This window comes from Schistocerca gregaria, chromosome 2 (genome assembly GCF_023897955.1).
Source record: "Schistocerca gregaria isolate iqSchGreg1 chromosome 2, iqSchGreg1.2, whole genome shotgun sequence".
NCBI classification, from domain to species: domain Eukaryota; kingdom Metazoa; phylum Arthropoda; class Insecta; order Orthoptera; family Acrididae; genus Schistocerca; species Schistocerca gregaria.
In genome coordinates, this window is record NC_064921.1 from 473,670,837 (window position 1) to 473,694,464 (window position 23,628).

General features: G+C 41.8%; 1 protein-coding gene across 1 annotated transcript in view; it reads right to left on the reverse strand.

The window, feature by feature from the left end:
- The window catches only part of LOC126326497 (CCAAT/enhancer-binding protein zeta-like), a 177,542-nt gene that overhangs the window by 15,873 nt on the left and 138,041 nt on the right, over positions 1 to 23,628 (reverse strand). Inside the window, exon 15 of the mRNA XM_049995645.1 lies at positions 10,966 to 11,119. Coding sequence (XP_049851602.1) covers positions 10,966 to 11,119 — 154 coding nt within the window. The remainder of the gene's footprint in view (positions 1 to 10,965; positions 11,120 to 23,628) is intronic.

Sequence of the window (23,628 nt, forward strand, 5' to 3'; positions counted from 1 at the left end):
GACAATCACAAGGTTTCCAATCCTCGAAACTGTCTTGCTCAGTGATGGCTCCATGGTGATAAATTATTTTGGCTAGTGGTCGGTACATGATAGTATTTTGTCAAAGGAGGTTCAGTGTCATACATACATAATAGGTGCTCCACTCAATTCGTTTGCATGAAGAGTGAATCAATTTACATGTCACTGTAAAACTGCAGCCATTTTAGAAATGAGGTTCCTCAATGAGATCCTTTTTGTTTCCATCCAGTACTCCTCACAGTCCATATGGATAACTGGTGATTACCTTATGGTGTAACAGACAGAACCAATGTGATGTGTATTGATCAAGGGTTTTTTCCCCTTAGATTTGTGGCTTTTACCTGACTTTATCTTCCAAGGACAAAACTGGCAACTTTCATGCCAGTCAATTTTTCTCTTTCTGTCTTTAGGGCCAATTCATTTGACTTGAAGCTACTGTTATCTAGTGTAATCACATATGCCTGTCAAGAAACTATCAATTTTGTTGCAATTACAGTAACATTTCTAGTTACAGTTATTTTCCAATTTCTATAGATAAGACTGAAGACTACTTCATACTGAGTAGTTTTTGGTGACAGATTACTACGGCGACATGAATTCTAGATGTTTAATAGCTTTATATACTTTCTTTATGTTGTGTACCAAGCAAGAGGTACACAAAATATACCATGTGACACTGCCATCACACAGGCACAACCATTCACCTGATATCTCTAGCTCCAGTACAGCAGTCTGCAGGTGGCACTGACAGACACAGGGCCTCACTAATTGCTTGGAAAGGATATTGAAGAAAATGGTGAACAGCCACTTTGCCTAGGTTATGGAGTTCAGTCGATTAAGTTCTCAGTTTTGACTGGGGTGCTTCCATGTCACTTCCTCCAGCACATCCTGTAAGTCCACTGATAGTGTGCTAAAGCTGATAGGGAATGCTGTCAACAGCAAACCACATTGCTTCCATCTTGTACAGCAGACTTGGATATTCTTCTGCTGACAGGTTCAAAACACAACATAGCACGGGCACTAACACGGTTACGAACCATCAGTCAGACAGTTCACTTAAGAACCTGCAGTTAGCTCAGTACAGTACTCTGAGGACTTCCCTCTGACTTAACAGTCAGTATTTACGGAGAAGCATGACAAGTAACAGATTGTCTGCAAACATTACTATCAGCGATACTTTCCATCTCATAGACTACCATGATACAGTAGAGTAGTTAGATGCCATGCATCAATTTGTACCCAAGTGAAATACAATTTTGTAACATACTCTTAATAAATGTTATTTTATTATTTCTTATTGTGTTCCCACATTTCTGTTTTAGTACACCTTATCAAGCAAGTGTTAATTAGTTAGTGTACAAACCAGCTGAACCATAGCAAGGAAACAGTTTTCTGCTGTCATGGGTGTTTGGGCTGAGTTAATAATAGTATTGATTTATTGCGTTCATAAAGTTTTGCAGCTGGAGGATAACTTTAAGAATTGCAAACAATTTTCACCAGTCATGATTTTGGCAATGTGGAAAATCTCATCATTTGACAACATGAAAAACTGGAAATAGTTGACCACAAGACAGTGCAAACCCACAAAACTTTCATCAACATTGGACGACGAATAACACGAAACACTACTGGACAAAAGGGGAAAAATTACTAAGCAGGGCAAACTTTATGCTTCAGTAATTTCATGTTTTTTGTGGCAACAGTGCATGACTGCCAAGAGACAGTAAAGCTAGTTTGGTGACATGCATTATATTGTACCCAAGTTAGGTAAGCCAAAGTATACATCACCCCTGAGTTTCACTGTATATCAGTGCAAATTAAATATGCATTCTGGAGAATTTTTGGAAGCTACCATTGTCTTTTGCATAATTTACTAGCAATCTGTAACAAACCAGGGTTCGTGATTTCTTCAGCAAAGCAGATTTTCTAAGTTACATTTTGTGTTACATCTAGTTCTCCTTTAGAGAGCAGAAGCCCTATCTATTATCTGCATTTATCATAAAATAACTCAGTTTTTGAGTTTGCTGACAACTAAAATTAAAATCAAAACATTTTAGCAAATTAGTAATTTTTATCACAGGTTTTTGTATTGCCTTGATAAAAATCTCATTTTGTGTATCTGCTTCAATTCTTATAGGGAATTAGCAACTTTTTAGCTCAACAGATTAAAAGATAATCAGCGGGTTTAATTTAAAGTCCTTTGTTCACTGCCTTGTAACACACTGCACCAGCCAAAAAGCAGCTCCACTGTGAATGCTGCTCTCAAACATGGGATGAGTTGGCTGACATTCATAAGCAATTGGAAATCGCCCTGACTACTGTCAAACGATTGACAGCTGCTCCAAATCGGTGTGTCAGAAGAGCTCCTGAGAGTTGTGTACCTGTGATACCTGTGCCAGAGGTACCTCAAGTACTATCCTCTCCTGAAGATCCTGTCTCCTCTGCAGAAAGTACAGGATCTGTCATTACACATCCACTTGACTGCGAGTGGCATGTCAATGGTACAGCTAGGCATCCTGTACAGGGTGGATGGGGACCAGGGACAACTCAGGGTGTTGTATCGATCCCCTTAACCAATAAGTTTGAGGTGCTGTCTTTCACTGAAACTGAAACTGACCCAGTGGGACTCGCTTCACCTGTATGGGAGAAACCTGTTTTGTCTGGTGTCAGGAGGAGGCAAACACAAAAGTGAAGGGGCCTATTAATCATTGGCAGTTCAAACATATGGCAAATGATGGCACTCCCAAGGAAAATGGCAGCAAGGGACAGGGAAGGACACCAAGTGTACTCAGTGTGTATGCCTGGGGGCCTCATTCAACATGTTGAAGAGGATATTCCAGCAGCCATAGAGTGAACAGGGTGTAACCAATTGCAGATTGTGGTGCACATTGGAGCAAATAATGCCTGTTGTCTGTCTCCAAGGTCATTCTTGGGTCATTCCAGTGACTGGCAAAGTAGGGTGAGAAGACCAGCCTTGCGTGCAGAGTTTCAATGAAGCTCATAATTTGCAGCATTGTCCATGGAACTGATCATGGTCCTTCGGTACTGAGTTGAGTGGAAGGACTGAACCTGAGACTTTGAAAGTTCTGTGAAAAGCTATGCTGCAACTTATGGAGTTGGGCCATAAGATTGAGAACTGAGGCTGCTACTCAAAATCCTAATGATAAACTGCTGAAGCATTCGCAATGAAGTGCCAGAGTTTGAAGCACTCATGAAAAGCAGTGAAGCTCACATAATACTAGGTACAAAAAGCTGGTTGAAACCGGAAATTGATAGCAGTGGGATTTCTGAGGAACATTTAAGGGTATATCGAAAGGATAGACAAATGGGAAATGGGGGTGGTGTATTTGTTGGAGAAGACAAACCACTCAAATCCACCAAGATAGAAATGAAAGCTACATGTGAGACTGTCTGGGCAAGACTGGGTATCAGGGGTGGCCATAAAATGATAACTGGATTCTCCTATCACCCATCTGACTCATGATGTAACCAAGAGCTTCAGAGAAAACCTCAGTTTATGTGTACTTAAGTTCTCCAGTCATACTGTGATCATTGGTGGATACATTACTCATCCAACAATTAATTGGAAAAATTACAATTTTGTTAGTGGTGGGCATGAGAAGACATCCTGCGAAACTTTACTAAATGACTTCTCAGAAAACTACCTAGAACAGATGGTTAGGAACCCCACTCATGATGGAGTGGGCAACAAACAAACATGACCTCTTTGAGAAAGGCCACATCGAAACTGGTATCAGTGACCATGATGCTGTTGTTGCAATAACGATTAACAAAGTACAAAGGATATCTAAAACAAGCAGAAAAATATACATGGTCAGTAAACTACATTAAAAAAATCTGTAATGTCATATCTAAACAAGAAACGTGAAACTTTTAGCACAGGTCAAGAACAAACAGAGGAACTCTGGCTAAAGTTTAAAAGAATTGTTGACCAAGCACTGGATAATTGCATTCCCAGCATGCTGTTGGTGACATAAAAGTTAGTGTCATGTCGCTAGTGAATGAGTCAGAAACTGAAATTGAGGGTAGCAAATCAAAAGCTGAAATGCTTAACTGAGTTTTCAAATGTTCCTTTACAAACAAAAACCCAGGACAGTTGCCCAATTTAATCCTAGTATCAGTGAAAAGATGAATGAAATAAGTATTAGTGTCAGTGGTGTTGAGAAACAGCTGAAATCGTGAAAACTGAGCAAAGCTCCAGGTCCTGATGGAACCCCTGTCAGATTCTGTACTGAATTTGTGGCCAAATTAGCCCCTCTTCTAACTATAATCTATTGTAGATCCCTGTGCCCAGTTCTTGAAAAAAGGCATAGGTCACACCCATCTACTAGAAGGGTGGTAGAAATGATCCACAGAACTACTGCCCAATATCCTTGACACAGATTTGTTTTAGAATCTTAGAATACATTCTGAGTTCAAAATATGATGAGGTACCCTGAAAAGAATGACCTCCTCAATGCCAATCAGCATGGTTTTTGAAAACATCTATCTTGCGAAATCCAATTTGCACTTTTCTCACACGACATACTGCAAGCTTTAGATCAAGGCAACCAGGCAAACACAGTGTTTCTTGATTTCCAAAAAGCAACTGACTCAGTACGATAGATGTAGAAGTAACTTCAGGTGTGCCCCAGGGAAGTGTGTTGGAACCTTTGCTGTTCATGTTATATATTAATGACCTTGCAGACAATATTAAGAGTAAAATCAAGTTTTTTGAAGATGACATGGTTATCTATAATGAAGTACTATATGAGAGAAGAGCTTGATAAGATTTCAGTGTGGCACAGAGATTGGCAACTTGCTCTAAATGTTCAGAAATGCAAAATCATGCACTTCACAAAATGAAATGTGTCACTGTTGGAAGCAGCCAACACTTTGTAGGGTGTAACACTCTGCAGGGCTATGAAATGGAGTGATCACCTAGGTTCAGTCATGGGTAAAGCAGGTGGTAGACTTTGTTATTGACAGAATACTGGGGAAGTGCAATCAATCTATAAAAGATATTGTGGGACAAGTACCAGATAGGACTAACAGGAGAAACTGAACATACACTATGTGATCAAAAGTATCTGGACACCTGGCTGAAAATGACTTACAAGTTCGTGGCACTCTCCATTGGTAATGCTGGAATTTAATACTGCGTTGGTCCACCCTTACCTTGACGATAGCTTCCACTGCCATGGGCATGTGTTCAGTCAGGTGCAGGAAGGTTTCTTGGGGAATGGCAGCCCATTCTTCATGGAGTGCTGCACTGAGGAGAGGCATCAACGACGGTCGGTGAGGTCTGGCACAAAGTTGGCATTCCAAAACATCCCAAAGGTGTTCTATAGGATTCAGGTCAGGATTCTGTACAGACCAGTCCATTACAGGGATGTTATTGTCGTGTAACCACTCCGCCACAGTGTGTGCATTATGAACAGGTACTCGATCGTGTTGAAAGATGCAATCACCATACTCGAATTGCTCTTCAACAGTGGGAAGCAAGAAGGTGCTTAAAACATCAATGTAGACCTGTGCAGTTATAGTGCCATGCAAAACAACAAGGGGTGCACGCCCCCTCCATGAAAAACATGACCACACCATAACACCACCATCTCCAAATTTTACTGTTGGTACTACACACACACACACACACACACACACACTGGCACATCACATTCACCGGGCACTCGCCGTACCCACACCCTGCCATCGGATCGCCACATTCGGTACCATGATTCATACTCTAAACAATGTTTTTCCACTGTTCAATTACCCAACATTCACACTTGTTACACCAAGCGAGGCACCGTTTGGCATTTACTGGCATGATGTGTGGCTTATGAGCAGCTGCTTGACCCATAAATCCAAGTTTTCTCACCTCCCGCCTAACTGTCATAGTACTTGCAGAGGTTCTGCTGCAGTTTGGAATTCCTGTGTGATAGTCTGGATAGATGCCTGTCTATTACACATTACGACCCTCTTCAACTGTCAACAGATGAGGTCGGCCTGTACACTTCTGTGCTGTATGTGTCCCTACATTTCCACTTCACTATCACATTGGAAACTGTGGACCTAGGGACGTTTAGGAGTGTGGAAATCTCACAAACAGACATATGACACAAGTTACACCCAATCACCTGACCACATTAGAAGTCCGTGAGTTCCGCGGAGCACCCCATTCTATTCTCTTACAATGTCTAATGACTACTGAGGTAGCTGATATGGAGTACCTGGCAGTAGATTGCAACACAATGCACCTAATACGAAAAATGTATGTTTTTGGGGGTGTCCAGATACTTTTGGTCACATAGTTTATGTAGAGAAGGGCGGCAGAAATGGTCACAGATGTGTTTAATCCATGGGTGAGTGTCACAGAGCTACTGCAGGAACTGAAATTGCAGATTCACGAAGACAGACGTTGCAACATATTTCGGCTCACAAGTTCATGTTTCTTCTGCCAGACATTGATTTTTCATGTTTTAAGAAGTCAAAACAAAGCTATAGCAAGCTCAGAAATCACAGGACTAATTGACTGAAACAGTCAGTAAACAAGTTTAGAAAACTATAAAGAGTGAATTACTCAACTGCAGGGGTGACTCAGAACATCAATTTCATTGTGAAAATGATCAATGTAAGAAATTTTATGCAGACTCACTATTTTGTGAATGTTTTTCCTGCACTCCCCTGACAGTAAATTAGAGGAGGGCTTGGAAATCTAACAAACCCAATTTACAAAATTGTTTGCCTCTGATGTGTATCTGCTGAAGCAATACAGAGTGAAAATGCTGTTCACAACATATCAACAGCCAGCACAGCCAAGTAAACAGTACTGTTAGGCCCAGAAATCACAGGACTAATTGACTGAAACAGTCAGTAAACAAATTTAGAAATTCTAAATTAAGATCCTGTTCACGCTGAGGTGTAAACCACAAAATACAATGTGTGTTGTGATTTTTGTAAAAAATCTGAGCATATAGCTCAGGTGCGCAAAATGAATCACAGTCTACAAAAATAGCAGACACTCAAGTATATGCAATGATTAATGGTAAAAAGTCAAATATTGTTCATAATGGACATGTGCAAATTCAACAACTTTTGCGGAGACTAGATGTCACATGAATGCTATTTTTTCTAGAAATAACAAGTTGTTAACTGTAACTCTTCGAGTTAATAAAGTGTCAATCAATTTTCAGATTGACACAGGGTTGTCAATTTAAATCACTAACCTGCAGGCATACCGAAGGTTGGGAATGCCAAAGTTAATAGAGTTCCAATGTTCGTTGTTCAGTGGCACACAGAAATTGCAGTCAGAGCGAGGAGAAGGCTCTTGCAATTACATTGCAAGTCAAGAAATTTCATGATTATATTTATGAATGTACTTTCATCTTCCTCACCAACAACAAACCTTTAGTGGCTACACTTGGACCAAACAATACCATTCCTACACACAGAGCTCAATGTTTGCAGCACTACGCATTTCTTCTGCTGAACTGCAACTATGTAATTATAATCAGGTCCACAGTACAACATGCAAATGCAGATTTCCGCTGACATTTGCTACTAGGGCAACGACTGACTTATTAGATGATTTTTGTTTTTCAATAGTTGTCAATAGGCAAGCCCAATGGCCTTGCCACAGTGGTGTCACCAGTCCCTGCCAGATCACCGAAGTTAAGAACTGTTGCGTTGGGCTAGCCTTGGATGGGCAACCATCTGATCCACCGAGCACTGTTGGCGGGGTGCACACAGCCCTTGTGAGGCAAAACTGAGGAGCTACTTGATTGAGAAGTAGCGGCTCCGGTTTCGGAAACTGACATACAGCCGGGCGAGCGGTGTGCTGACCACATGTCCCTCCATATTTGCATCCAGTGATGCCTGTGGACTGAGGATGACATGGTGGCCGGTCAGTAGCATTGGGCCTTCGTGGCCTGTTCGAGAGGAGTTTAGTTTAGTTCAATAGTCAAGACACTGTGGGAAATTTTCCTAGTAAACTCTAATTTAATTGCCAAATTTGTGCCTACAGATCCATTTTTGCCTAAGCTCGAACAGTATGTTCAAATGGAGTGGTCTAATTATAAGAACTTAATTAATCAATGGAACATGAGGCAAGCAAGTACAAGGTAGAAAGGTGTCATTGCGGTACATTCAGAATCTAAACATGAGTGGTTATTCCTGTGGAGCTTAAATCTAAGGTCTACAGATGCTACATTAATGTCATTGAGGCACAGTTCATATGCAATGCATTGCTTCAGAGCACCACTTCTGGAAAAATATTGACAAAGACAACGAAATGATGTCAGCTAAATGACTCTTATGTAAAAAAATACCAGTCAGTACCACCTTGACAATATTTTCTGTGGCCATAGACAACAGGACCCGGGTCATGTCTGCATACTTATTTTGCAGGACCATCTCTAGGAAGCTACTGTTCCATCCTCACTGGTGCTTCCTTCAAACTTGCATTTGTGATTGCAGATGTCATTGATATCTTCCACAAAGGCTTTGTCTAAGGTCTTCTCTATTGAAGGATGGCCAAAATACATTGTCACTGACAATGTCAAACAATTTTATTCTCGGGAATTTAAACTATTTTGTGTAACCAACAGCATTTCACACTGCAGGATGGCACCATTTCATCCTGAGGCCAATGGACTCGCTGAAAGACTTGTGTGAATTTTCAAGTACCACATGTTGAAGCTCGTTCAACAGTACAATAAAGACTTAATTTATCTTCCTCCTCACGGTACAGTGCCACTTCACATAATGCACAATCTCCAGCATAGAGATTCCATGGAAGACCCACTTAACATTAACATGAATTTTAAAGCTGCTAGTGCATCCATGTGCCAGGACTCAACAACAGTCAAAACAAAAAAAATTAAGGTGAATGATCTGGTACACTTTTCAACGTACATCATCATCATCATCATCATCATCATCATCATCATCATCATTAGTGTTCTGCCAAAGGGTAGGTTTTCACATGATAGTTCTCCAGGCTGTCCGGTCTTCTTCCATCCTCTTCAGGTCCACATAATTACCTCTTCCCTTCATGTCATCTATCATCTTGTGTCTCCTTCTTCCTCCCAGTCTTCTCCCACAAACAATGTACAAGCATGGGAAAAGACATGTGTACCAGGAATATTCATAGATCAGCTCAGCAATGCCATGTTTATGAATAAATATTTACATGGCATCACAACACACCACAAAAATCAAATCAAGACCAGTGCACTCACATGCACATAGGCAGTTTCTCTATGCTGTTTTCTTTTACAGACTCAGAAGATCTATAAGCAGCCAGCTGTCTGACGGACCTTCTTATGCAATCGGCAGCAGCTTATGCCAGTACCTCCAGCAGCATGCTCCAACTGCATCCATCACCTCACTGTGGTTCTGCATGGGTTTCCTGCAGTGGTGCAAGCGAATGCCATGGGAAGCAACATGTGCATCTACCAAATATGCACGCCAGCAAACACAGGAGGAGGACACTTACCGAGAGCGGTCACCACCACACAGATACAACAACTCACCTGGTGTCTCTCAGCTCCATGCAGCAGCCCCCAGACGGTACTCACAAACAACAGCCTCTTGCTATTTCTGCACCACTTTCAGAGTGACTTGCATGTCCAATGGTAGTGTGAACAGCCAATGAAAAATCCCGTCAAACACAGGCTACATTGCTTCCATCATGCATGGCCAGACAAGGATATTCTTCCACCAACAGGCTCAAAACATGATGCGCCACACTCACTCACACAGTTACGAACCAGCAGTCAAGATCGTTCACTTCAGTTAACTCAGTAGACTACTCCAAAGACCACCCTCCAACTTAGCAGTCCCTACTTACAAAGAACTACAACCATAACAGAATGTCTGCAACAATTACTATTAGCAATATCTATGGTATCATGCCAAGAAACAGCAAAATTAGTAAGATATCAGTATATTAGGTTTAGGAGATCAAATGCCGCATTTCTGTTTTAGTGCACCCTATCAAACAAGTGCCCCTAGCAAGTGTACAAACCAGCCGCCATTATGGAACAATAAAAGGGAAACACTATTTTCTGCTACTGTTGATGTTTGGGCTGAATTAATAGTAACAATCAGTTACTACATTCACAACACCTAGTTCATTCTATGCTTTGAATTTTGGGTACTTTTGACTCCATGTGACATGGTTAGTAGAACAGTTTATTCAGGCTGGAGGTGATGAACAGTGTCCCTGGTTCACATGCACCTTTGCCGTAAGCCACTTGGCCCTAATAGGGCACAGTAAGACACCACTACTGCAGGCATTGTAGCGTCTCATTGGTTGGATACCCAGCATTGCACTTTCAATCAAAAGAAACCACTGGTCCAGTAAGGTAAAGTTATTGCAAATATAGCTGTCATTTTAAGCTACTCATTAACCAATTTCAAGGCACATCTTACCTAAGTCACTATTTGCCTGTCCATTCCACTACATCTCTCCCATAATTATGCTAAAACTTGGGGAGTGCAAAATTGCATTATGATGGGTTATTTCAGCACTTTGACCTTTCAAAGTGAGCCTTGCAGAGGAATTAACTGCTTCATTAAAAACTGTTGTTCTTGAGGGACTACTATATAAGTGTCATTGCAACAGGAGTATGCTGTTGACTGGAAAGTATCTTCAGAATAAATGATTTGGGTGTTTGGAGATACTTGGCAACATAGTTCACAAATATGTTCTCCTATCTGATACAAGTCAGCACTTCAATGAAATCTATTGAAATGGTAAAACTAAATCATGTTAAACCTAATAAGTGTAACCCATATACTTGTATCTAGTTGCATGCATTAATATACTGCAGTTAGTATCCTCCCCTCCCCTCCCTAAACAAACGCATATAAAGTTTGCTAATTATGATGTAGTTCAATTCCACAAGTATCAGAAAGACAGCTGTCATGTATTACACTTACCAGCATTATCTTTGGTAGACACTGCTGATATGCTTCCTACATTATGATCAGATGTCCCAGTATCTTCCAATATTTCAGCAAACTCTTCAGCAGGGACAAAAGTCTCTTCATCAAGACCTTTCTTCTGTAGGATTCTTCCTTTCTTTTTGTTTGCCTGCCAACAGCACATAGAGCTATAGTACATTTAGTTTACAGCATATGATCACAGTTTATCAGTTTAAGGAAGAAGCAACAGGATAATATTAGACAAAAAAGGCACAAATGTTAACAACGAATTAAAGGGATGAAATGAGTTTATTTCAAATTCTAATCAACAATAAACACAAAGGAAGGATTGTTTTACTGACCATGTCATTACACCCCCCCCCCCCCCCCCCCCCACCTTTCCCCTCAAACTACAAAATACACACACAAATCCAGTTCACATGATAACTATCATTGGTTTATTAGCAACATTACAGCTGTTATTATTGCTATGGAAGTGCTAAAAATGCTGGCTGGCAGTGAGTTTACAGAGACAGGCAAGAATGCATTATCACTTAGTTCTAGCTCTCACCTGTGCACTGAGATTCTGTATATTCTCATAAACACTAAGCCAATGACAGAAGTAATTGTGAGGCTCTAACAGAATACTGAACACATCCTGACTGAAACAACAATGGTGTTGACTCTGGCCTCTCCAGTGCTGTACCAATATTTGCCGTTTACAATCGTAGCATATGACAGCCTGTGGTTGTTGTTGATGTTGTTGTTGTTGTCTTCAGTCCTGAGACTGGTTTGATGCAGCTCTCCAATGCTAATATATCCTGTGCAAGCTTCTTCATCTCCCAGTACTTACCGCAACCTACATCCTTCTGAATCTGCTTAGTGTATTCATCTCTTGGTCTCCCTCTACAATTTTTACTCTCCACACTGCCCTCCAATGCTAAATTTGTAATCCCTTGATGCCTCGGAACATGTCCTACCAACCGGATCCTTCTTCTTGTCAAGTTGTGCCACAAACTCCTCTTCTCCCCAATTCTATTCAATACCTCCTCATTAGTTATGTGATCTACCCATCTAATCTTCAGCATTCTTCTGTAACACCACATTTCGAAAGGTCCTATTCTCCTCTTGTCCAAACTATTTATCGTCCATGTTTCACTTCCATACATGGCTATACTCCATACAAATGCTTTCAGAAACGTCTTCCTGATACATAAATCTATATTCGATGTTAACAAATTTCTCTTCTTCAGAAATGTTTTCCTTGCCATTGCCAGTCTACTTCTTATATCCTCTCTACTTCGACCATCATCAGTTATTTTACTTCCTAAATAGCAAAACTCCTTTACTACTTTAAGTGTCTCATTTCCTAATCTAATTCCCTCAGCATCACCTGACTTAATTCGACTACATTCCATTATCCTCATTTTGCTTTTGTTGATGTTCATCTTATATCCTCCTTTCAAGACACTGTCCATTGTGTTCAACTGCTCTTCCAAGTCCTTTGCTGTCTCTGACAGAATTACAATGTCATCGGGGAACCTCAAAGTTTTTATTTCTTCTCCATGGATTTTATTACCTACTCTGAATTTTTCTTTTGTTTCCTTTACTGCTTGCTCAATATGCAGATTGAATAACATCGGGGAGAGGCTACAACCCTGTCTGACTCTCTTCCCAACCACTGCTTCCCTTTCATGCCCCTCAACTCTTATACTGCCATCTGGTTTCTGTACAAATTGTAAATAGCCTTTTGCTCCCTGTATTTTCCCCCTAGTAATTCTACTGTGTACTAAGCATATATAGCTTATTTCATATGATGGTACATTTAAAAAATCTTGCGCTCCTGTACCCAATGCTTGTGGACTTCGACAATTTGTATTCTTCTGTCTCTAAAAACTTTATCACCACCATGACATTAAATACTTATCTTCTTCGTATTTCTTTGTATGCCAAACAGCATGTTTACTGAGTTATAGCAATAATTCATGGCCCCTCACAAGTACAAAGAAACACAACAGAGGGTAACTTTTCATTGCGAGTCATGCAGTATACTTATTTCAACCTATATGAAATTTACAGGCTGGCAGTGAAACACTTTACGTGCACCACAACACAGTAGATACCATTCTGCTTGGTGGAAATCACACTTTCTTCCTAAAAATACGGCACAGCTTCAGCCTATGGACTGCAGTTTCATTTTGATTGCAGCCTCATTGCAGTGTTACCACCAACGAAGATATTATTCATGATGCTCCTGTAATCCTGTTCATCATGCTGAGCCTCTAAGGTTGAACAGTTATACCTCTACTGACTACACACTACTCAGAAAGTATTTGAGCCCACAGTGTGGCCATCAGTATACCATTTCAATATGCCACAAGTATAAATATATACACTGACTGAAGAGCCAAAGAAACTGGTACACTTGCCTAATATTGTATAGAGCTCCTGCGACAACACAGAAGTGCTGCAACACGATGTGGCATGGACTTGCCTAATGTCTGAAGTAGTGCTGAAGGGAATTGACACCATGAATCCTGCAGGGCTGTCCACAAATCCATAAGAGTACAAGGGGGTGGAGGTCTCTTCTGAACAGCATGTAGCAAGGCAACCCAGATATGCTCAATAATGTTCATGTCTGGAGAGTCTGATGGCCAGCAGAAGTGTTTAAACTCAGAAGAATGTTCCTGGAGCTACTTTGTCACAATTCCAGACATGTGGGATGTTGAATTGTCCTCCTGTAATTGCCCAAGTACATCGGAATGCACAATTGACATTGCTGCAGCGGCAACACAGCAGACAGACCAGCAGGTTGCTGGCTCCACTGCAAAATATGGGCGACGCAAGCGTTTACAAGCAAATGCCACAGTCGACAACAAACATGTAAGGGCAGCCAATGTCCATCAGAGGGCATCAACCAGCAGCAGAGGAAGGGGGCGCAACAATCAACAAACAATTACCTGGCGATCACGTGTGTTTTAAGGCCAATCATTGACTCTTACCTTATCCCGGAGGTCGATGATATACTGTCCAAGTTGGCGGGTGGATAGATCTTCACCAAGATTGATCTTAGGGAAGCATACTTCCAGCTGCCACTCAATGCTCTCTCTCAAGGGGTCCTCGTCATCAATACTCCCTTCAGACTCTTCCAGTACAACCGCCTGCCCTTTGGGATCACCAGCACTCCAGCCATCTTTCAACTCTTTCTGGAGTTGGTGACTAAAGAGGTCCCCGGCACTGCCAATTACTTAGACAACATCTTAGTTGCAGGGATCTCAGTTCCAGAGTTAGCATGGAATCTTCGGCAACTTTTCGAGGTTCTGCAGGCTGTGGGGTTGCAGTGCAACAGGATCAAATGGCAATTTTTTGTGCCGCAAATGACCTATATCGGTCATGTCTTGAGTGCTACAGGTATTCTCCCCACACCGCAATACCTCGAGGCTATTCAGCGGCTCCTGAGCCAACAAATGTCTCCCAGCTCAAATCCATCTTGGGATAACTCAATTATTATCGGTGTTACATCCCACATGCTCCAGCTCTGACAGAGCCTCTGCATCGCCTCCTTCACAAGAATGTTCCCTGGATATGGTCGCCAGAATGTGATCAGGCTTTCCAGCATCTAAAATCTACTCTTCTCGCTCCACCATGCCTCGTCCTGTATGACCCCGCCAAGACTCTTACTTCGGGCACTGAAGTGTCAGATTATGGGCTAGGGGCAGTGTTGTCTCATATCATTGACGCTGTTGAGCATCCAGTGGCTTTCGCCTCGAAAACCCTATCACATGCACAGCGTAACTATAAGCACATCAAGAAGGAGGCCTTAGCCATTGTATTAGGATTTACGAATTCCCACAACTTCATCTATGGCTGCCAGTTCACACTCTACACGGACCACAAGCCCTTGGTCTCTGTCTTTAGCACCACATCCATCATCCCTACCCAAACTGATTGCCGCTTGTAGCCCTGGGTGTTGTTTCTTGCAGGATAAACTTACGACATCTGTTACCAGGACACGGCTCTCCATGCCAACACTGATCTTCTTTCTCAACTTCCCGTGGGGACAGTTTCTGACTTTGATGCAGATTTTGTCTGGATGGTGCGGCCTCATCTACCATCGCTGCTTGCCACTGGGCACCCAGCATGCCACAAACCACACAGCCTCAGACCCTGTTCTCCGGACGATTCTGCGCCACATTCAACCTGGGTCACCCTCTGATCATCATCAGGTGTCGGACCCGGAGGTTTGGGCTCAGCGGGTCCTCGTGCTCCTGTATGTCAGGCACTGGAGGATCGTCCTGACGAAGCACCTTGCCTGCCAACATGTATATTGGTGGGGTATGGATGGCAATATCACCCACATGAAGGGTTCCTGCACCTCCTGTCACTGTCAGCAGTCAGTGCGGCCACGACACCTGCTTCTGTGGCCTCCAACCACTGCCCCACGGGCCCCGGCTCCATCTGGATTTTGCATGCCCATTCCTAGGTCCTAGTGGCTCATTTTGGTGGATGCCAGCAGCGGTTTTCCGTACATTGCACACATGTTCTCGACAACTGCCCCTCACACCATTCAAGCCCTCTCTTACATTTTTGCCATCGAGGATCTACCGAAGGCGATTGTGATAGAAAACGGCCCACCGTTCACATCGGCAGTTTACTTCCTTCTGTGGTACATTGGGCATCCAGCTGCTCCATATGGCGCCATTCCATCCTGCATCCAATGGCTTGGCTGAAATGTTTGTCCATGCATTTAAATTGCAGATGGCCAGACTGTGTCAGTATCACTCCCAGGCAGCTGCCCTCGACCTCTTCCTGTGTACATATCGTTCTTCTGGGCCCGCGGGGTCTTCTCTGGCAGAAACGTTGCATGGCCACACTCATCAGAATTCCTTGTCACTCCTGTTTCTTGCTTCCCCTCATCCGACTGCTCCTGTCTCAGCGCGGCTGCGGTTCTTTCCATAGGATCCAGTTTGGGCATTGGTGTTTCCCCGTTGGGTTCCTGCCAAGGCCTCCATGCTTTTCGGCCACACCATAGCAACTGTTGTCCTCAATGCATTAGAAGGCACCCTCTGTTGGAAGCACTTCAACCAGCTACAGCACCATTGTGGGCCAAGCCTGGCACTGCCACTGTCTCCGGTGCCGCAGCTTCGGTCTGGAGTCTTCCGTGAGGCTGCAGCCATTGCAGAGCCCCCATGGGCAGGTCCGTCACCTGTGGATGTGATGTGGCACCCCCGTCACCGGCACCTCTTTTGCCAACCCCTGTGGTCTCATTCCACCAGCAGAACCTGGGTCCAACATCGAGATGTGCCTTCGTCTCGCCCCTGGAGACTGCTGCAGTCTCCACAGTTGCATACTGAAGAGGCAACTCAGCAGACCGGCCATTGATGTAGGTCACCGACTCCACTGCGAAGTCTGGCCAATGCAAGAGTGTTTACAAGCAAGTACCACACTTGACAACTGACACATAGGTGTGGCCAACATCTATTGGAGGGCATCAACCAGCAGCAGACGAAGGGGGTGCTACGATTCATGAACTATTTCCTGGTGATCATGTGTGTGCAAATATTCCTGGCAATATCCTTCTGCCAAGGGCTAGATATGCCGGTGCCCAGCCGTTCAGTGAGCAGTTCTCAACTCGCCGAGTGCGGAGAACATTGGGCGTCTAGCAGTGTGCCACCTGGAACATCCTCTCTGCCCCAACGATTGTGCTACATTGCTTCCACTGTGGTATACTATCTACCAGCTGCAAACAGCAGACTTCAACATGGAACAGTTGTACAGGTACAGAGTCAAAGAGCACACTGTGCGTAGGAATTAGTAGTTATTTGCTTTATCCGCAGAAGGGGTCCTTATTGTTTTGAAGAGTGTGTTACTGTTGGTGGTTTATTGCAGTTTCCATAATAAATAAGTTGGCGAAACAAGTTGGTTCTTGCTCTGTAGATTTAGCAGACATGAATGGGTGCAAGTTATCAGACACAATCGTTGTACCTGACAGTCGTATCTATACATATCAGGGGCCCATATCACTCCAACTGTACATGCACAATTTGGAATGAGACTCATCCAAGCAGGCAAGATATTTCCAGTCATCCAGTTTGACAGTCCCAGGTGAGGCATAAAGCTTTGTGTCATGCAGTCATCAAGGGTAAACGAGTGGGCCTTTGGCTCCAAAAGCACACATCGATGATGTTTTGTTGAATGGTTTGCACGATGACACTCGTTGATGGCCCAGCATTGAAATCTGCAGCAATTTGCAGAAGGGTTGCACTTCTGTCATGCTGAATGATTCTCTTCAATTCTTGCAGGATCTTTTTCCAGTCACAGCGCTGTCAGATGTTTCATGCTTTACTAGATTCCTGATATTGGTCATATGGGAAAATCCCCACTTCATCGCTACCTCAGAGATGATATGTCCCATTGCTTGTGTGCTGACTATAACACCACATTCAACTCATTTAAGTCTTGATAATCTGCCATTGCAGCAGCAGTAACTGATCTAACAACTGTGTCAGACACTTGTTGTCTTGTATAGGCATTGCAGACCGCAGTGCCGTATTGTGCCTGTTTACATATCTCTGTATTTGAATACGCATGCCTATACCAGTTTCTTTGGTGCTCCAATGTATCTTGCAATTTACAGTACAGAATGACTGGGAAACCCTACACCAATTCATTCCAGTTCCAGATATTTTCTGAAGCTAAAATAATGTTGAAAATAGATATTTTCTGAAGCTAAAATAATGTTGAAAATAGATATTTTGTGGGTTGGGTGTGCTGAAGATTTGAAGAACTTTGCAACCTACATTATTATAGTGAATCAACTGAAATGGGGAGAGGATGTATAAGACTATGATATTGTACATGCACCACCAGAAGTTAGTGGACATTTAGATGCATAAAAGATCAGCTTGTGACCGAAATCAACATTGGGCACACAAAATGGCTGAATTAATAGAAGTGCTGGAAACTATTAAATAGTGCACACCAGTAAATATGAACACTGAACCGAATTCATTTGGTTACAATCATATTCATCAGTTTTGTATTTTAAAAAAAATAAAAATAAAAAGAGAGAGAGGGAAAGAGGTTGGTTGGTTGTTTGGGGAAGGAGACCAGACTGCTTGGTCATCGGTCTCATCGGATTAGGGAAGGATGGGGAAGGAAGTCGGCCGTGCCTTTTCAGAGGAACTTCCAGGCATTTGCCTGGAGTGATTTAGGGAAATCACGGAAAACCTAAATCAGGATGGCCGGACGCGGGATTGAACCGTCGTCCTCCCGGATGCGAGTCCAGTATCTAACCACTGCGCCACCTCGCTCGGTGAGAGAGAGAGAGAGAGAGAGAGAGAGAGAGAGAGAGAGAGAGAGAGAGAGGAAAGGAGTGAAATACTGAAACTGCATATTTCACTAACCTGTATGTAATAACCTGCATTTGAACTCCTATCTGCACCAACATGAAGCATCCTAGTATATAAATAGCACACCCATTTGATTTCACTGCATAGACCGCACAGGGCATTACAAAACGTTAAATCAATATGAGACTGGCTTAGTGTCCATGAAAAAGTGGACAGAATCATTAACCTAACTGACATAAATCTTACCAAACAAGAAAAGTGCCTACTAGAAAAAGGACCAAAACACAGCATTAACACAAACATATCATGCTTAACAATAGAAAGCCTCATAACAGAATTGGAACACATTATAAAGGAATAAGAAAGATTGAGCACACCAAATTTTAATGCAAACTCGACAAGAGAATTAGTAGCTCCAGAAGTAACACAGATAAACAGAGCACACAAATCCACAATTATTTCTAATCATAGTACATTAGAGGAAATCACAGCCAACAAGCTAAAATAAAAATTAAAACAGGACAATGCCATAGTAATAAGAACAGACAAAGGGAATATTACTATAATTATGGATGAAAAAGAATGCATAGAAAAAAACACTAGATTTTCTCAAAGACAACAACATCAGAAAACTGACCAGTGACCCAACAGCAAAGTACCAGAAAAACATTCAACAGACACTGAAAAACATCAAAAATACACTTTCTAAAGGTCAGGAAAAGAGGATAACATAAAAATCCAACAGCACCCACCCTAAATTCCCTACCAAAGGTTCTCAAGGATAATATCCCATTAAGGCCCATCATCAACTTCCGAAATACTCCATCCTACCACCTAGCCCAACAGACACACACACGACTAAAAAAATAGTACACTTTTGGTAACAACAGGAACCTGGAAAACTCAAAGGAATTAATCGACAGAATCAAGAACATACACATACCAGACACAGCAACCCTTATATTATTTGACATCAAATCAATGTACACTTGTATTCCAATAAACGAAACAATCAACAGCATCACACAAAGATTAAAACAACAAGGAAACACACCAGACACACATATCAATGAAATAAAAACCATATTCGAGACCATAACACCACAAAATTATTTTGTATTCAACAAAGAATTTTATTCTCAACATGAAGGACTGCCAGTGGGATCACCAATTAGTGGCCTCCTAACTAACATATTTATGAACAACCTGGAGTACATAATCTTCAGACACATAATAAAACCAAAAAACTACAAAGTTGTATACTAGTACCGTTATGTTGATGACGTAATATGCCTGACTGATTAACCATATACACACATAGAACAGCTGTACAATGAAGTAAACAACTTACACCCTAAAATTAACTTCACATACAACAGAAACTAACAACACACTACATTTTTTAGATCTCATCATACATAAAACAAACAACACACACAACTTCACAATATTTAGGAAACCAACAACCACAAGCACCACCATTCACAGCCTATCGAATCACCCACTGACAAATAAGCAAGCAAACTTCAGATTCATGCTCAACAGATTAAACAGAACACCTGTGAACACACCCACTGAACAAACAACTAAACACAATAAAACAAATAGCAGCAGAAAATGGTTATGATACCCATACGGGAGACAAGTTAAATCAAAAAGTATGTAAACAGTACAAAAATGAACACACACACACACACACACACACACACACACACACACACACACACACACACACACACACACGCAAACGCAACTTGTACACACATCTGCAGTCTGTGGTTTCAGCTCTCTGAGACTGCAGACGTGTGTGCAAGTTGCGTTTGCGTGAGTGTGAGTGTGAGTGTGTGTGTGTGTGTCTGTGTGTGTGTACTGCTGACAAAGGCCTTAATCTCTTAAAGCAATAATTGTGTGAATCTTTTTGTTGTGCCTATCATGACTCAGCGTCTCTGCTATATGGCGAATAGCAACCTTCCTTCTGTGGTATTGACAAACTAAATTATGTTTAGATGATAGGTTAACTCTCAACAAAGTCCCTCATCAACATCGTTTGGTTGCAGATGACAAGCTACCTGCAATAAATAACACACAAGTGGTCCTGAAAAATCATGCACACCAAGCAGGGGTGGCTCCTGTATAGGTTTGCAGGTTTGTGCTACCCCCAAGGAATAATATTGTTCAACTGTATTTGCCTTCTGACCATTCTATACGTGTGGAGAAGTACAGCGGGTTGCGCTGTGGCTGCAAATGCGGACTTGGGTGTCTCAGAGGCGGTGCGGGGTGCGGGGGAAATGCTTGGCATCACTGTACTCGTATGCGGGCCTTGTGCATATAAGCATCTCACCCGGGCCACCCTGCCAGCTGCAAGAAGAGGACCGGAACTCTTCCAAAGGGAAACGGAACTATCGGATCTTCGAACAAAGTGGGATTTTCGCGCCACCTTACCAGTTCAGGTGTTGCTGAGAGCGAATTAACTATTTCCTGTGTGTTGTGTTAGTTATTTTCGCGTGTGCTACTGTGAATTTTGAGGCTCAAGTGACAAGCGAATACCTGAAATAATTAATCAGGTAATTTCATTGCTCTCTGAACCCTTCAGTTTATGTAAGTTTGAAGAAAAATTAGAAATCAAAAGGCTAGGTAGGCCGACTGCTTTAACAATTTCTCACACTATTAAAACAAAAAGTCGCCAATTCAATAGGAAATTTAACTGTGAATTGTACAACAAGCATGAATGGCTGTGTGCTTGCGACATGAAAAATACATTATTTTGTTTTCCTTGTTTATTATTTGGTATAGATATTTTCATGGTCTACACACGGAGTCTGTGACATTCAACACCTCCATGACAAAATTAGAAAACACGAACTTTCTTCAGTCGATGTAGATAACGTTTTGAATATATCGAGTCTAGGCAATGTAAATTAGACAGTGGGTACAGAAGGTCCGTGGCATTACACAACCGGAAAGTTACCAATAATAGGTACATATTGAATCTAATTATTAACTGTATTCATTTCTGTGGTGCGTTGGAACTTGCGATGAGACTGAATCATCTTCCAGTCCTGGTGTTTTTCGTTCCTTGATTAATTAGAATTAGACTCGGTATTAAAATTGCATTTAGAGAAAGCTACAGTTTGCAAAGGAACCTCAAAAACCACCGAGAATGAACTCCTCCAGTGCATGCTTCAAGTCTGCCAAGAGGAAATTAGAAAGGAAATTAAAGGTGCTGAGTTGAAAGATTTTGGGACTTCATAGCACCAGACAAGTCTTTGGCAACATCCATCATCGAACAGATAAATAATCATTTGGGGAATTATCCACATAAGCCAATAGCGCAAACATATGATGGTGCAGCAGTCATGAGTGGTTCGTCACGTGGGGTGCAGGCTCTCATTAAGGAAAAGTTTCCCAACGCTTCATACATTCATTGCTATGGCCACCAGTTGAATCTCATTATGCTTAAAGCTGCTTCCATTAATAAAAATGTGTGAATATTCTTCACTAAACTTCAGGGACTTTGCAACTTCTTCTCAGCATCTCCTCTCAAAGAACAACAGTTCTCGACAAAATAGTACAAAAACAACTGCCACGTTCAGTGCCTACTTGTTGGAATTTTCAGTCAAGGAACGTCAATAACATTTTAGAATGCAGGGAAGATATAATCACATGCATGAATAATATTAGCCGGGGGAAAAACTGTGCAATGAGAACACGATGCTGCAAGCCTGTGGCTTAGTAACAATTTTGGAGGATGAAAAGTTCATTTTTGCCTTTCATTTTTTCATAAAATTATGATCCATGTGGATATTTTGTATAACCAGCTACAAAAAAAAGGCATATTGGCCCAACTTACTCACACAGTCAGCTGACAGCTTTTGAGCATGAAATTGCGATCATTAGGGAAGGAGTGAGTGAAAATTCAACAGATTTACAGGAGTACCATAAAAGAGGGAGAACTGAAGATGGGGCAGCGATGTGTAATCTACTGCGGGAGATAAAGAAGTATGTGACGTCGTAAGTTACGAGGCAAAAGAAAGATTCAAGTTCACTGGACACCTAGTTGCAGCCTCTCTCTTTCTACCAGAGAAATTCGCTACTTGCTCTTCCAGTTTTCCAGAAACTTATTTCAGAGCTGCTACTGAATGTTACTCTTTTTTGGAAGCAAAGAAACTTTGATCAGAACTATCTGTTATTTATGGAAGATAGGAGTTCAAAATCATGTGTGGAGCTCTGAGCTTTCTGGATTACATAACAGATAATAATCTTTGTGATACACTGACTGAATCTGTGAAGCTCCTGAAAGCGATAATTACAATTCCAATGACCACATCAGAAGCAGAACATTGTTTTTCTTCACTGAAACACATCAAAATCTTCTTGCGGAATACTATGGACCAAGAAAGACTATCAGCACCCGCGATTGCAGACTTCAATCAAAGAGTGATAGAAAGATTTGCAAATATGATGGAAAGAAGAATAGAGTTCCTGTACAAGTGATCACCACCACATCCAAGTTCAGAGGTATAATTGAATGACGTTAACACCAGTCGTGCTGAATAAGGTTAGTAAGGCATCCCTACCACTTTTGAGTACATAGAGCTGCAGTTGATTTTAATTCCTTTTATTCTGCAAAAGTAATAGTTTTTTTCTGTGTACACCTTTTGGTTTTATTATGAGTAGATGCAGGAGTGACACGAGTGAGCGGTCTGTTTATATCAGGCATTACAAAAACATTGAGCAGTGTACTGATTTTCTCTCTTTTGTTGATGTTATCCTTCATGAGTAAAGTGCGCCACCACCATCTTCTTTGGTCACGAGCTGCCACTGACACCAAGTGTAAAGGTATTAACAAAAAGAAACGAATTATTGTTTGAACTGAATATCCATATAATTTTGTAATCATTTAGTAAAAATGTTTCACATTACAGATCAAGTAAACTGAAAATCCACTGATGATGGCACAGTGGTGCTGAAACATGTTTGGGAAATTGGAAAAAACGGTGTTTTGCATAACTGGCAGATGTTACATCCAACAATTTTAACTGCAAACATGGTAAACACAAGGAGCTGCAAATCTAAATGATGAATATACTGAAAACAGATAGACACACGTACAGCCATAATACCCTCTGTCCTACTGCCACCCCTTAACCCGGCCCCAAACACACCATCTCCACCTACATCTATACTGCTATGATGTGTGAGGCAGAAGATAATTTTTATTATGTCATATACTGATGTTTCTTCCTGTTCCATCCAAGGATGAAATGCAATACGGATGTCTGCTTGTACACATCGGTGCCACCTATTATTTGTTTAATTTTATGTG